General features: G+C 40.8%; 1 protein-coding gene across 1 annotated transcript; it reads left to right on the top strand.

The window, feature by feature from the left end:
* The first annotated feature begins 1,936 nt into the window (after positions 1-1,936).
* Positions 1,937-14,067, top strand: LOC141141372 (interleukin-17F-like). Its single transcript, XM_073629036.1, has 3 exons — positions 1,937-2,036; positions 4,837-5,006; positions 13,067-14,067. Exons 1-3 carry the CDS (start codon positions 2,010-2,012, stop codon positions 13,296-13,298), a joined length of 429 nt encoding a protein of 142 aa, XP_073485137.1. The 5' UTR covers positions 1,937-2,009; the 3' UTR covers positions 13,299-14,067.
* The last annotated feature ends 316 nt before the right edge of the window (positions 14,068-14,383 follow it).

A 14,383-nucleotide genomic window follows, 5' to 3' on the forward strand; every position in this document is an offset into this window, starting at 1 on the left:
AGGCCTGTTTTCTATAAAATGCACATTTTGATTTTGGATAATGACACCACAAAAATTGTTATACAACAAACATGTTGGTTTGTCAGAAAAACCTTTGGTAAATGCACATGTGATTGTGCAGGTATTAAAAAGATTACTCATCAAGAATGTGTGGATTATTGTCTCAACGCTACAACACTTTTGGGGTGATGTAATTGTTGTTTTATGCGAAAATGGGGGTAATTTCCTAAGGGGAAATCCACTTTGCACTGCAAGTGCAGTTTCAGTGCAGTTGCAAGTGCACTTGTAGTGAAAAGTGTCTTTGCATTTAGTAAATAACAGCCAACAGTGCTTTGTATAAGGTTACACAATCACGACATTTTCTGGACTCCACACATTTCTGTCAGGGTCAGCTCAAACAAACACAAGCAGTAAATGTCCACAAAGAAGAGCCTGGGGGGAGATGCCTGTCGAGAACTTGAGGTCCTGCAGACTTCTCCCTGTGGCCAAATACCGCAGGGTAGCGACCAACCTCTGCTCCGGAGTGATGGCTTGCCTCATGCAGGTATCCTGCCTGCTGATATAGGGGGTCAGCGAAGCCAACAAACGGTGAAACACGGGGTTCGTCATCCTGAGAAAGTTCCTGAAATCATCAGGATTATTCTCACGGATCTCACGGAGCAAAGGCATATGACAGAACTGGGCACGCTGAAGCAACCAATTCTTGGTCCATGAACTCCCCCCCACCCTGTTCATGGACTGGACTTGTGTCAAGGTCAGGACCCCAACACCAAGCCCCCGCACAGCACGAACTCCACGAGGAGTACGCATACGAAACATGGCTAGAAAACGGTCGGCTGCTCAGAACGAAGTAACAGAACGCACTGAAGAACAGCAAGGCCTGTGAAGAGCGACCTGAAAAACAGCAACGAGCGGACAAGATCGCACAGAAAACTCCGATACGAACTGACTGCACGCACTGAAGAGCAAATACAAACCCACAAGCACAAACTGAACGGCAGAAAACGATCTGAAAGCCACGAGTCTGAAAAAGCGCGAATCGTCTCTCACCAAACTTTTACTAACACGAGATTAGCAAAAGGAGCCCAAAGGGAAAGGGTGCCGCGCTTGGTTCTGAACCGGCCTTTTCTAGTCTCGTCGTACGTGGTGTACGTGACCGCGTGGTTGTCGATCGGAAATTCCGACAACTTTGTGCGACCGTGTGTAGGCAAAACAAGTTTGAGCCAACATCCGTCGGAAAAAATCCGAGGATTTTGTTGTCGGAATGTCCGAACAAAGTCCGACCGTGTGTACGGGGCATAAGAGTTACCACTGGAACTAAGGGGACAAGCCCAACCCCTGAAAAAATACCCCATACCATAACCCCCCCCTCTACCAAATGATTTGGACCAGTGTACAAAGCAAGGTCCATAAAGACATGGGTGAGCGAGTTTGGGTTTCCAAAATTGAATGTTGAAGGCAAACGAAATTCTGAAGCTCTTTCAAGGGACATTTGTGAAGTAATTGAATGTCCTCAGAACTTTCATATGAATGTTCGTATGAACCGTGCAAACCTTTATTTGAAATCTATCAGTGTATGGCCAGCTTTGCTGGAAAAAATACAAAGGCATGTGACATAAAAAAGAACAAATATATTACATTCTCTAATTTCAAGTTTTCTCCAACCAGGGCTGGAAAGGGGTGTAGTGTTTGGGCATGTACAAACCATGACCTTATTCCCTGCTGCATTGTCATATACCTTTACCGCTTGTAAAAGCACCTTGAGTGGTTAGACAGCTGTCTGCAAATGTGCAGGTTCTGGCAAAGGCAGGAAACACATATATGGTTATTGACTGTATATATAATGCTCAAGTTTCTACTGAAATATCTATTCAATGTAAAACCACAGGTGACCTCAGTCTCTATAGTGGAAATCCCGGTACAATTCAGGGCACTTATATAGAGTCAACATTTAATGTCATAGTACACATCTGTTCCTTTCATGCAGAGGAGAATCTGGTCACCCAGTTATGGAAATCCTGAGAGGTACCTACCTGGTGAGTGTTAACCAAAGATTGACCTACTTGTCATAGCATGACATGCCAAATAGGGTTCTACAACTTGAGACTGAGTTAGGGCTAGGAGAAATCTCTGAAATGTCATATGGCTACTGCTGTTTATTACCTTAACCTGCTTAAATTAAATCTGTCCTGAGACAAACTCACTGTGATTGATGCTTGCCTATGAGAATGTTAGTTGCCTAGGTTTTATGCTGAAACACAGGTTTAATACTTTTTGAGTTACTGACCTTAAACAGTAATGAGGATTGAGAAAAGTCAAAAGTCTTTATTTGTGATTTGAGGCTCCAGGTATGCAAGCATGACAGCCAGCTAACTAGTATTTATGACCTAATTTGTCATTATGCTCATTTATTTTTTGGTAATTTACACCAATTGGTACTAGGAGAGATAAGCCCCTTAGAGATATAACCACTTGACCTCTGGAAGATTTACCCCTCTTCATGACCAGGCCCTCTTTTGCGATATGGCACTGCGTTACTTTGACTGACAATTGTGCGTTCATGCGAGGGTTTACCCAAATGAAAAGTATGTCATGTTTTGTATATAATTTTTTTCCTACAAATAATTTTTTTTTTGGTGGTGTTTCATCACCACAGTTTTCTCATGTTTTGTGCTATATACGAAAAAAACCCAACAATTTTTAAAAATAAAAACAATATTTTTTACTTTCCACTATAAAACACATTAGATAAAAAAACATTTAAAAAAATTAAATTTCTTCATAAATTTTGTCCAATATATATTCTGCTACATATTTTTGGTAAAAAAAGTTCCAATAAGCGTACATTGATTGGTTTGCACAAAAGTTAAAGCGCCGACAAACTATGGGATATACACTGTAATTTTTATTTGTTTATTTATTTTATACTGGTAATGGCGGCGATCAGCGACTTATAACAGGACTGCGATATTGCGGCAGACAGTCTGATACTAACTGACACTTTTGACACTTTGTGGGAACCAGTGAAACTAATACAGTGATCAGTGCTACAAATATGCTCTGTCACTAATGACATTGGCTGGGAAGGGGTTAAACATCTAGGGCGAGAAAAGGGTTAACTGTGTACCTACCCAATGTTTTTGTGTACTGTGTTTGCTGCTTTTACTAAGGGATGTGATGGATTTTTTTCTTTGCTTTTCAGAGAAAGGAAATCCATCAGATCCCTGCTTACAGAACAGAGCTCTGCCTTGTTTACATAGGCAGAGCTCTGCTCTGTGTCTCTTCTCGCCGATCAGTGGCTGTCAGCGGACATTCATTGGCCGGCACCCTCTGATCAGCTTGTGCTGTGTGTAATCACAGCCACGGCGTGGGCGGTGCTCGAGCGCCACCTACACGGAAGTGCCGGATCATGTACCTAGTACGTGATCTGACACAGGAGAGCCACCCTTTCACCGTATAACTAAGTTATGCGGTTGCCAAGCGGTTAATGTGGGCTCTAGGGTTGTTTGTGTTATATATAGTCTCTTGGTTCCACTAGTCTATACATAAACGCAGATACCTCACTATTTATAAATAATGCATGGGTAAAGCGGTCACCTTAATCTAGTCACCATGGAATGGGTCATAGCAGATGTTGATTGTCATGATGGGAGGTGTGAAAGTTTGTGAAACCACTCTGTTCTAATGACATAATCCAATCACTATGCTGCACCGAATGTCTGAGACAGGTGTTACTCGTTTGAATGACAAGATTGAAGGTGCAAAGTTTTGATACTGTATAACACTTGGGTAGAGATGTAAAGTGGCATTATATAGGGAAGAGAGATAGTGTTCTCACACATGTTCAGGGATGTTTGCTACATTTTGATGTAGATAGTCTCTTTTACATCTCTTGAGAACCAGCTGTTCTCTTGGTCCAAAATGTGCACCTCACTGCCTTTAAAAAAAAAAGCCTCTTCGGTATGGGAATCAGGAAATGAAGCCTTGCGTCTTCACTTCCCAGTTCCCTACTGCCCATGCACGAGTCGTGCAGCGCAATCTGAATGGTCCGTGCCATCTCTGGGACCCGTGTGTGTCCCAGCAGGCAGCGCGGCGGGACGGGAAGAGGCATAGACTCCCGTGGGAGTCTATGCCCGAAAGTGGGTGCAAATACCTGTCTTAGCCAGGTATCTGCACCTACCTCCCCCCTGAAAGGTACCAAATGTGACACCGGAGGGGGGGAGGGTTCCGAAAAGCGGAAGTTCAATTTTTGTCTGAACCTTCGCTTTAAGGTGTAGAAAGCCTACTGAGTCCCGACCTGTTGAGTTTACAATTTTATGTTGGGTCACCATTTGTTGAGCAGTTATTTTGTCTCCCTAATTTACCATTCAGAGACATAAACATGCACCCTAGCACAAAACCATCTAGAAAAACCTCTGCTGAAAGTTGGCTTGTGTAGGCATGTATGCCATGTGACAGTGGTCAGAATTATATCATATGGATATTATTCTCTTAGTGGGTAACTAGTTATTACCATCTACAGGGCAGATTTGAAAGAGGTAGCCTTGAATAGATGGTGGTTGGCTACTTATCATTCTGGGGTATCAAGACTGGATTGTTTTGTGGTCAGCAGGAAGAGTCCATTTTCAGTAATGGGTAGTGGAAACTGCTTATGTATTTAGCAGAATTTAACTGGAATCATTTTGCAGCTTGGTAAAAAGGATCCCTCACCAGAAAGTTGAAAAATACTTTTGTAGTGCACAGATAACTCATAGATAACTCATCTATAAGCAACTAGCAAACTACAGATATTTTGGTGAACCTCAAACAACTGTTGTTCTTAATTCATTTTCTCAGCTTCTGCTGATTCTCCTGGGAAGTACTATTCATGGAATAAAGCTACAAGATCTCAGGAAGCTTTTTTTCTCCAGTAATTCACTAGAAGACCACAACAGCCATGTTCCTATCATTGAGAAAATTAATGAGCGATCCCTCTCTCCATGGAACTACACAAGACAAACATCACGGTACATAAATTCCATTAAACTATAAGTAATATTTAGAGTGATTCTGTCACCAACTTCCATATTCTGGTTCTTGAATCATCTCCAGCTTCTGTCATTTTTTACTTTCCTCCTCTAATAGGTGTCCAACCCATAAACATCTTCGGAGAACTTGAGACCACCATTCAAGTTCTCCAACATTTATTGCTTGGATTGTGATACAGACACAATCTTTGGAGGCTCTTCTGATTAGGACAAAGAGGATTTGCGTTAGAGAGAAATAATGGTGTAATTTGCATCAGACAATTATTCTTGATTGTACTAGACAGCTGGCGGTGAAGAGTTCCTTTGAGAGTTGAAATTGGATATTTCATCCACAGGGAACAGCAAAAGATATTCACACTGACACATAACAATGAAACCATTGGGGAATTTATAGGTTATTTATTTATTGTACAAAATAATGAACATGCCAAGTGTAAGGTTAGAGTGGCATAGAAATTTGCAAAACACAAAAATCACAAGTTGTCAGCAATCACAATATCACTCCAAACATACAAGAGAATATATTCAAATGTTAACTTAAAGTGTATCAACAGTGGGTGTAAAAAAGCATCACCCCCTTTAAAATAATCAAATTTTGTTGCTTTGCAGCCTGAAATCAAAACAGACACAGTTTTTGTTTTAGCCAGCTGTATTTACTGGTGCAACTTATAACATCCAAGTAAAAGATATAACACCAAGATGTCAGAAACAAATTCAAAAAGAAATTCAAAAACAGAATCACTGAGTTGGAAAAAGGATCACTGCCTTATGTCATTATTTTTGTTGAATCACCTTTTGCTTTGAAAACAGTCTTTAGTCTGTTGTGTCTCTACTAACGTTGCACATCTAGACTTTGCAATATTTTCCAGTTTCAGGGTCTTGGCAATCTTCTTTGCAGAACTGCTCAAGTTCAGTTAAATTTGATGGTGACCGTTTGTGGACTGCAGTCTTCAAGTAATTCAACAGATTTTCAATGGGGTTTAAGTCTGGGCTCTGACTAGGCCATGCAATGACATTCATCTTTTTTCCTTCAACCACTGTGTGGTCCTTTTTGCTGTGTGTTTTAGGTCATTGTCATGTTGGAAGGTAAACGTTCTTCCCATTGACAACTTTCTGGCAGAGGGCAGCAGATTTTCCTCAAAAATTTGATGGAATTTTGCCCCATCCGTTTTTTTCGTTCTATCCTGACAAGTGCTCCAGTCCCTGCTGCAGAGAAACACCCCATAACAGGATATTATCCCCCTCCATGCTGTACTGTAGGAATGCTGTTTTTTGGATGAGCTGTATTGGATTTCTGCCAGGCATATTGTTTGGTGTTGAGGCCAAATAATAACATTTTAGTCTCATCTGACCACGTTAAATGCACCTTGAAAATTCTGAGGCCACATGGAAAAAGGTGTTATGGTCACATGAGACTAACATTGAATGATTTGGCCTAAACACCAAATGATACGTCTGGCAGAAATCCAATACAGCTCACCATCCAAATAACACAATTCCTACAGTAAAGCATGGGGGTGGTAATATCCTGTTATGGGGGTATTTCTCTGCAGCAGGGACTGGAGCACTTGTCAGGATAGAAGGAAAAGGGATGGGGCAAAATATTGTCTAATTCTTGAGGAAAATCTGCTGCCCTCTGCCAGAAATTTGTCAATGGGAAGAAGGTTTACCTTCCAACATGACAATGACCCAAAGCACACAGCAACAATGACCACACAGTGGTTAAGGAGAAAAGGGTGAATGTCCTTGCATGGCCTAGTCAGAGCCCAGACTTAAACCCTATCAAAAATCTGTGGAATGACATGAAGACTGCAGTCCACAAACGGCCACCATCAAATTTAACTGAGCTTAAGCAATTCTGCAAAGAAGAGTGAGAAAATATTGCAAAGTCTAGATGTGCAAAGTTAGTAGAGAGACACAGATGTGATTATTTTAATTGTTTTTTTTATTTATGCTTTTTTTTTTTATTCATGGTTTAGGGTTTAGCGATGCAGTTTTGTGAAAAAAGATATCATTCTAAGAATTTTTGTTTTTCAAAATTATGTATTGATTTTATCTTTGACCTTTGCTAGTAGGCACACCTAAAGATCTTTATACATGATTGTTTTCATTACATACTTTTGAATCATAGACCCAGTACAAGCATGTTTTAAATGAGCAAGTTTTTTCTGGTACTCCTTATTTCTACACTTGTTTAACCACAGCTCCGGAAGTTTTACCCCCCTTCATGCCATTTTTTGTGAAACGGCACTGTGTTACTTTAACTGACAATTATGCGGTCGTGCAACGCTGTACCCAAATAAATTGATGTCCTTTTTTCCCCCACAAATAGAGCTTTCTTTTGGTGGTATTTTTTCACCTCTGCGGCTTTTATTTTTTGCACTATCAACAAAAAAATGCAGACAATTTTGAAAAAAAAAAAAATATTTTTTACTTACTGCTGTAAAACATATCCAATAAAAAAATGTTTAAAATCTAATTTCTTCATCAGTTTAGGCTAATATGTATTCTGTTACATATTTTTGGTAAAACTTTTGACACTTTTGATACTTTTTTGGGGTACAGTGACACCAATACAGTGATCAGTGCTAAAAAATTTGCATTGTCACTGTACTAATGACACTAACATGGAAGGGGTTAACATCAGGGGCAATCAAAGGGTTAAATGTATTCCTAGGGAGTGCTTGCTAACTGTGTGGGGGGTGCTTTAACTGTGGGAAGACAGGGATCCATGTTCCTACTTAGCAGAAACACAGGACCTCTGTTTTCCCTACTGAGATCTGCCTTGCTTTCATAGGCAGACCCCCGTTCTGCCTCTGTTGAGATCGATCGGGGGGTCCCGGCAGACATCGGGTCTGCCGGACCCACTGATTGGCTCCCGCTGTGTCCAATCACAGCGTGAGTGGGTTACCAGCGGCTGCATGTGAATGCCACAGACCCGGAAGTGCAGAATCACGTACCTGTACATGATTCTGCCCAGATTTTCCCACCCACGGCTCATTGGCACAGCAATGACAACTAAACTTTCAGGTTCAAACTTAGTCCATGCTTATCCATATTACTGTACAGTGGATTGCAAGTGGATACTACTAGCTCAAATTGAAATACTTATACTGCTTGCATTTAAAAGTATGGTTAATGATGTATTATTGAATGCAGAGCTGTATTAACTACTTCAATACAGGGCACTTTCACCCCATTCCTGCCCAGGCCATGTTTTTCTTAGTTTCTCTCAGTAAATTTGGTAAATAAGTAATTTTTCTCCTACGCTGATGTACGCTGATGAGGCTGCACTGACGGGCACTGATAGGCTGCACTGATGGGCACTGATGAGCAGGCACTTATTAGGTGGCATTGATGAGGAGGCAGTAATATGCCGCACTTATGGCACTGATAGGTGGCACTGATATGTGGCACTGATGAGCATTGATAGGTGGCACTGGTGGGCACCAGGGCTTTTTTTCAGGGGGAACTGGTGGAACCCAGTTCCACCACCTCTGGCTCAGACCCTTGGGGGGGTCTGCTGAGCACAATCACTTGTAAACACAGAAGTCCGGTTTCTGTGTTTACAAGTGACAGCTCTGCACTCTGTGTGTAACCCCCTGAACTCTGCACTCTGTATGTAATGCAATCTTGGTATTTAATGCCCCTTTAGGACCTTCCTAAAATTTGACTGACCACACCCACTATTTGATGTGATTTGGAGGGTGTGTGTGGGTGGAGGGGTTTTGGGTGGTCGTTGTTGAGTTCCAGCACCTATTGTTTGAGAAAAAAAGCCCTGGTGGGCACTGATAGGCGGCACTAGTGAGCACTGATGGGCACTGATGGGCATTGATGGGCAGCACTGATGAGCAGGCACTGATGGGTACTGAAATGCTGCACTGACTGGCATCACTAATGGGCACTGATTGGTGTCACTGATGGGCACTGATTGGTGGCCCTATTGGGCACTGCTGGGGCTTTCACTGCCCTGGTCTCCCCTGTGAGGAGATACTGCTGATCGGCACTCCTCGTCACACACTTTGTCAGTGTGAGGCGAGGAGAGTCGATCAATGACACTTCCACATTTGATTGGACACAGCCAATCACATGTTTAAAGAACCATGTCATTGGATCTTTACAGAGATCGGGCTTGCGTCGTTTTTTAGGAACACGGTGCGGCCACGATCACCACGCAGCGTGCCCCGTCATATGGCGTGCTCCCAGAACGAGAGCCACACCACTCCTTCGTCATTTGACGGTGGGTGGGTGGCAAGTGGATAAATAGTGTCTTTTATGTCTGCCTGCAGTTCAGCTTTAGAGTTATACTAAATTATATCCTTATTCCTCACAAATAATCCATACACATCCACTACTTAATGGCTCTGTAATCTATTTTTAATTAAATTCTTTTTGTTACTGTTTTTCTACCTTCTTGTAGCATCCTCTATGAGCTCTTGAACCTCTCCTTTTTCCACTAACTTCCATTTGAACCAAGCAGTGCACATTCGTTATGTTCATGTGCACTGCTCTATGCACGCCACCCATCCCCTAGTCCATAATCTATAGCCCCTAGTCCATCTCAGAAGCTAGCAAGACAGGGTGGCTATGTTTCTACGTAACATAGTTGAGTAAATACTGGTAAACCATTGGTAGTAATGGACATCCTGGATCATATAGTACAACCCCTGGCAAAAAGTATGCAATCACCACTCTTGGAAAATGTTTGTTCAATTGTTTAATTGTGTAGAAAAAAACTAATCATGCTTCAAAACTATTTTCATTGAACATTCCAACCTTCTGGCTTTAAGAAACAATTAAAAGGGAACAAAAGAAAGAAAACTGTAGTCAATTGCAACTGTTTTTGCAGATCAAGCAGAAGAAAAAATATGGAATCACTCAATTCTAAGGAAAATATTATGGAATCACCATGTACTTTGCAGGTCTAAAACAAACATCTGCATTCAGATTACATCTGCTAATTAGTCTGCATTAAAAAAAGAGTTCTTGCACACCTTGGGGAGCTGTTATACCAACCTGATTGGCATGAATCATGGCTCCAACACGAGAGAGGTCAGTTGAAACAAAGAATAGGATTATAAAACTTCAAGAAGGTAAATCATCATGGAATGTTGCAAAAGATGTTGGTTGTTTCCAGTCAGCTGTGTCTAAAATCCGGGCCAAGTACAAATCAAATAGAAAGGTTGTTAAAGGGAAGCGTACTGGTGGACCAAGGAGGACATCAAAGCGTCAAGATAAAAAACTTTGCCTTGAAAACAGAAAATGCATAACAAAACAAATGAGGAACAAATGGTCAGAAACTGGAGTCAATGTCTGTCACTGAACTGTAATGCCACGTACACACTAGCGAACTTCTCGTCGGACTGAACTCCGAAGGACTTTTTGACGGAGTTCTGATGAAACGGACTTGCCTACACACGATCCCACCAAAGTCCCATAGTTTCGAACGTGATGACGTACGACCGGACTAAAAAAGCTTCAATAGCCAGTAGCCAATAGCTGCCCTTGCGTTGTTTTCGGTCCGCATACAGACAAATGTTTTTTTCGATAGGAATCGAGTCCGTCGGAAAGATTTGAAACATGTTCTATTTCTAAGGTCCGTCAGATTTTTTGACAGAAAAGGTCAAATGAAGACCTTTTCTGCCGGAAAGTCCGGTCGTGTGTACACGGCATTAGACATCGGCTAAAGGAAATGGGATTTACATACAGAAAAGTCAAACGAAAACCATCATTAACACCTAAACAGAAAAAAAGGTTACAGTGGGCTAAAGAAAAGCAATCATGGACTGTGGATGACTGGATGAAAGTGATATTCAGTGATGAATCACCAATCTGCATTGGGCTGGAACCTTTGTTTGGTGCTGTTCCAATGAAATGTATGAAGACGACTGCCTGAAGAAAACATACAAATTTCCACAATCATTGATGATATGGGGTTGTATGTCAGGTAAAGGTACAGAGGAGATGACTGTCATTACATCTTCAATAAATGCACCATTTTATATTAAGATTTTGAACACTTTTCTTATTCCATCAGTTGAAAGGATGTTTGGTGATGACAACATCGTTTTGCAGGATGATAATGCATCTTGCCATAGGCAAAAGCCGTGAAAACTTTCCCTCAAGAAAGACATATAATAGCAATGGCATAGCCTGCAAATAGTCCGGACCTTAATCTAATTGAAAATCTATGGTGGAAATGAAAAAAAAAAAGATCCATGACAAGGCTCCAACCTGAAACGCTGATCTGGCAACTGCAAGAGATAAAGTTGGAGCCGGATTGATGAAGAATACTGTTTGTCGATAGTTAAATCCATGCCTTAGCGAATTCAAGCTGTTATAAAAGCCAGAGGTGGTGCAACAAACTGCTGTAGTGTTTTTTTATGATTTCATAGTATTTTCCTCAGAATCGAGTGATTCCATATTTTTTTTCTCTGCTTGATGTGCAAAAACAGTTGCAATTGACTACAGTTTTCTTTCTTTTTTCTTTTTTAAGTGTTTCTGAAAGCTAGAAGGTTGGAATATTAAATGAAAATAGTTTTGAGGCATGTCTGCGATTAGTTTTTTTTTTACACTATTAAACAATTGCATGAACATTTTTCAAGAGTAAAAAATGAAGGACTTTTTAGACACCATACTAGTTACATAGTTTTATAGTTAGTCTGGTTGAAATGACATTCTATTAGAAGTTACATTTTTTTAAACTATGCAATACATATAAAAAAATTGCTGGTATGAAAACAATATAAAACCATAGTTTAAAACATCAAGCTTGGGGATTATTATATAACAAAGGCCAAACGAAATCCCACTGTGGTAACGAAGTACTGGTGAGATACTTGAGGTGCAGTCAGACTCAAATTTAACTCAATATCACCCAAATAGGCTTGATGTAGTTAAATATGTTTCGGGAATCAACGTTTCTTCAGGAGCTTGGGTATACTTTAATTTTTTTTTTTAATCCAACAAATGGATGGAAATGCAGGGGCAACACAGAATGACACAATACAAGGTACCAAAGCAAATGCAGGGACATGCATACAAGGAAAGACCACAATAACAACAAGCCACTGAGTTACCCAGCACTTCCAGCACATTGACCTAAATGAACAGATGCTGGTCAGGAGAATTAGAACGTATTCCCATAGTACTCTTAGTCTACAACCATAAAACGTAGGAATAGGTTTACCTAGAAGACGCTGTATGCTTGGCTTACAATAAAGGAATATATACTAACAATTCTCTATATTCAAAAGAACTTCAGCATGGAAACTGATAGCCATGGAGGCTTAAAATGCCCATCCAATGAAGACTTTTTAAAGCAGGGGTTGGCAACCTCGGCCCTCCAGCTGTGGTGAAACTACAAGTCCCATGAGACATTGCAAGACCCCGACAATCACAGGCATGACTCCTAGAGGCCGAGGATTGATGGGATTTGTAGTTTCACCACAGCTGGAGTGCCGAGGTTGCCTAGCCCTGCTTTAAAGCCTCCACAAAAAGCTTGGGCCAGCATTAAGGACTCTGCACTGCACAGTACCATCGTGCTCCTAATTTTAACTGTGTGGTGCCTAGAAAATTCATGCCTTCTTCAGTTTTAGCCATTATCTACTATTTGTTTCTACACAAGGTGGGAACATGAAGAAGAAAAGTAGCCATCTTCTAATAGGAAACCAGATCACAGCAGCAAAAAAAAAAAAAAAAACAATTTTGGTTGAGAGCAATGGAAGATACTTTTTGTAGTTCAGAATACATGAATAGAATTTTTTTTTTAAACCATTGTTTAGTGCCACTTTAAGGAGAGTTGATCTTATGCTGGTTATGAGGCTGTGGGACAGAACATTTCAGCACCATGGCCATTATTGTTACCCCAATGAAAGCATTATATATCACGTTTCCCAGAAATTGGCTTAATTTGTGTAGGGTAAGCAAACTTGGCTTAAAGGGCTATGAAGAAAAATATTTCTGCCCCCTAGTAGAATTAGAGTAGAAGGGACACAACGGGTTCTAATTCATTTATTTTTGTTTCCCTTCCTTCACAGATCTCGGATGGGTTGTATAATGTTCCCCGGGGAAATTTCTGAAGCAAAATGCCTCTTGGAGAGATGTTTAGATGCCGACAATAACGTGATCCACAGTTTGAATTCTGTGCCCATATACCAGGAGGTTCTCGTTGTAAGGTTTCAAGATAGAAACAAGACCATCAAGCTGGAGCCCAAGATGATTTCTGTGGGCTGCACCTGCATCAAGTCTAAAACTAAGCTTCAAGGATAAGATCAAGACTTTGTTGGGAAAATGCAGATAAGATAGCTTGAAGGCAAAGACAACTTAATAGGATGGATGGGGCAAATTATCTGTTTGATTCTTATATGAAACTCAGCAGCACCATCTTTCCTCTACAGTAAGGCGACCTGATGTTTTTGTAGGTTGTCTCTGGTTGTACCCTGGAAGCGAAAATATGCCAGTTTTAGTCTTGGGACCAGATACCTTTTTTTATTTGGCAGGTTGTTACTTGTAAATATTTGAGTGTGCTGACTTAGTTGGGAGCAATATTTAATTAAAAAAAATTTCAATCTACTTTTTCCAAATCAGTGATTCTGAGAGTATTGAAACAAGTGGACCAGCATATCAGCCAAACAACCAAACATTTTCAAAGGGAGGTCAGCAATGGCAACCTCCATATTCCTGATTTTTAAAGGTTTACGTTAAAAGTATATCTAGAGCCAAAAAGTAAGGCTTAAAATCATTGTCAGGTCTGCATTGTTTGTTTCCCTGCCATAGATATTCACCCCTCTATGTGTTTTGTTGACCATTGTCACCAGAACGGAAAGTGATGGGAAATTCAGAGTGCTTCCAATTGGGATAGACAACTCTTCTGGGGACAACTGTCTACAAGTTGATTTTCCATCACCTGAAAAAATTCCTTCTACTTTTTTATTGAACCTTTAGGACAGGAAGTAAAAGCAAGGCAGGACTTCTGTGGGAGGTCCAAAAGTGTTATTAAACCCTCTGTGAAAAAAAAGATAAATAAATGTAACAACATACCTTAAGTCACCATTGTTTCCTGTAATTTTTTTGTGCAGCAAAAATAACTTTTTAAAGTGTATTGTGTGAAGCTTCTACCTACAGTGTGGCATCTTTGCAGGATCTCCCTGATGTGCTAGCCATAACTGAATAGAAGCTTGATGCCATGCTTGGAAGGAGGCATGCAAAGTAAGGATTGCACAGTGCAGGCCACTAGCTCTCTAGAGTTGCATTTGTCCAGTGCATGCACAGTACAGGTCATTGCCCATACTGTGCTCTGGCATTGTGTTCAGTTCATCCATGCAGCATCGGTCAAACACAGAGTGCAATATGGG

The sequence above is a fragment of the Aquarana catesbeiana genome, linkage group LG04 (genome assembly GCF_042186555.1).
Source record: "Aquarana catesbeiana isolate 2022-GZ linkage group LG04, ASM4218655v1, whole genome shotgun sequence".
NCBI classification, from domain to species: domain Eukaryota; kingdom Metazoa; phylum Chordata; class Amphibia; order Anura; family Ranidae; genus Aquarana; species Aquarana catesbeiana.

Coding starts and splice junctions, on each gene's coding strand:
- LOC141141372 (XM_073629036.1), top strand. CDS start 2,010: ATGGAAATCCTGAGAGGTACCTACCTG. Junction 2,037..4,836: donor TCCTGAGAGGTACCTACCTG/GTGAGTGTTAAC, acceptor TCATTTTCTCAG/CTTCTGCTGATTCTCCTGGG. Junction 5,007..13,066: donor TACACAAGACAAACATCACG/GTACATAAATTC, acceptor CTTCCTTCACAG/ATCTCGGATGGGTTGTATAA.